Source organism: Otolemur garnettii, unplaced genomic scaffold, assembly GCF_000181295.1.
Source record: "Otolemur garnettii isolate 467f Iridium unplaced genomic scaffold, OtoGar3 scaffold00014, whole genome shotgun sequence".
In the NCBI taxonomy this organism is placed as follows: Eukaryota; Metazoa; Chordata; class Mammalia; order Primates; family Galagidae; genus Otolemur; species Otolemur garnettii.
Window position 1 is genome coordinate 30,957,138 of NW_003852409.1, and position 1,337 is coordinate 30,958,474.

Here is a 1,337-nt window from a genome sequence, read left to right on the forward strand (position 1 = left end):
TTTTTTGAGACAGAGTCTCACTCTGTCACCCAAGCTAGAGTGCTATGGCCTCTTAGCTCCCAGCAACCTCAAACTCCTGGGCTCAAGAGATCATCCCGCCTCAGCCTCCAAAGTAGCTGGGACTATAGGCATCCAATGCAACCCCCGGCTAGTTTTTCTATTTTTAGTAGAGATGGGGTCTCACTCTTGCTCAGGCTGGTCTTGACCTTCTGAACTTAAGCAGGCTACCCACCTTGGCCTCCCAGAGTGCTAGGATTACAGGTGTGAGCCCCCACACACGGCCACCCTTTATTATTTTAGAGATGACATCTCACTATGTTACCTAGGCTAGCCTCAAGCTCCTGGCCTCAAGTGGTCCTCCCACCTCAGCCTTCCAGTAGCTGGGACTACAGGCACACATTACTGCACACCCTAGGCTGCTTCTGACAATCACATCAAAAGCAGGAAGAAATGGTCCATGCTGCACTCTGGCAGTGGGACACTCTATCCTGCAGAAGGGATCTTCAGGCTAACCCCCCCAGTTGGGAAACTGGGCTCACCTTTTCTATCTGCTTCTGCTTGGTGGAGACAGCAGACAGAGTCCTCTCCAGCTCTCCTACACGCTGCCGGGAAGACTGTAGGCGACTGGCAAGATCCTCGGACTCTCCTGGAAGGAGAGAAGTCAAGATGGAGCCCTATGGTCTCTCACGAAGGCCTGCCAAGGTGGCAGGTTAAAGGGTGAAGGGTCCCCAGACTCCCACCTTCTTTCTGCCTGACTGCCTGCTGAGTATGCACCAGTGCTGAATGAAGATCTGACTTTTCAGATACCAGGATCCCTATGGTCTGAATGTGAACCTTTGGGAAAAAAGCCAAACAAGTGCTGAAAGAGAGGGAAAGAAATATTCTCTAAACAACAGGAGCAGGTACCATCCAGCCCACTCACCTGCAGTTGTTCCCGTAGGGCCCCCTGCTCTTTCATAAACTTTTGTTGATGTTCTTTTCTCTCCTAGAGGAAAAAGACAGAGATGGAACAGCTGAGGATATGCCCCCAGTATACCACCAATGCCCCAAGGCAGACCCACCCAGGAGAGCAGATTATCAGGGACCGTGCAGGGGAATGGGGGGTGGGACCCAGGATATGAGTCCAGGCTGGGAAACCTCCCCCAAACCCATCAACTACATCATAAGCAAACAAAGAAATCACATTACTTTTTCTAGCTGATCCATAAGTTCTTGGTTCTTCTCTTGCTGTAGAGAGTCAAAGGCACATGACTCAGAGTGTCCCCCTCAACTTTATTCCCCACATAAAGAAGGGGTAAGCCAGGACCAGGAATGGATTTTTTTTTTTTTTTTTTTTT

At 50.2% G+C, this 1,337-nt stretch overlaps 1 protein-coding gene across 1 annotated transcript in view; it reads right to left on the reverse strand.

The window, feature by feature from the left end:
• GOLGA2 (golgin A2) overlaps positions 1–1,337 on the reverse strand; it is a 21,918-nt gene that overhangs the window by 9,519 nt on the left and 11,062 nt on the right. The window contains exons 8-11 of the mRNA XM_023510469.1: positions 1,189–1,227; positions 923–985; positions 741–834; positions 540–646 (exon numbers count right to left, since the gene is read on the reverse strand). Of these exons, the coding sequence (XP_023366237.1) occupies positions 540–646; positions 741–834; positions 923–985; positions 1,189–1,227 (303 nt within the window). The remainder of the gene's footprint in view (positions 1–539; positions 647–740; positions 835–922; positions 986–1,188; positions 1,228–1,337) is intronic.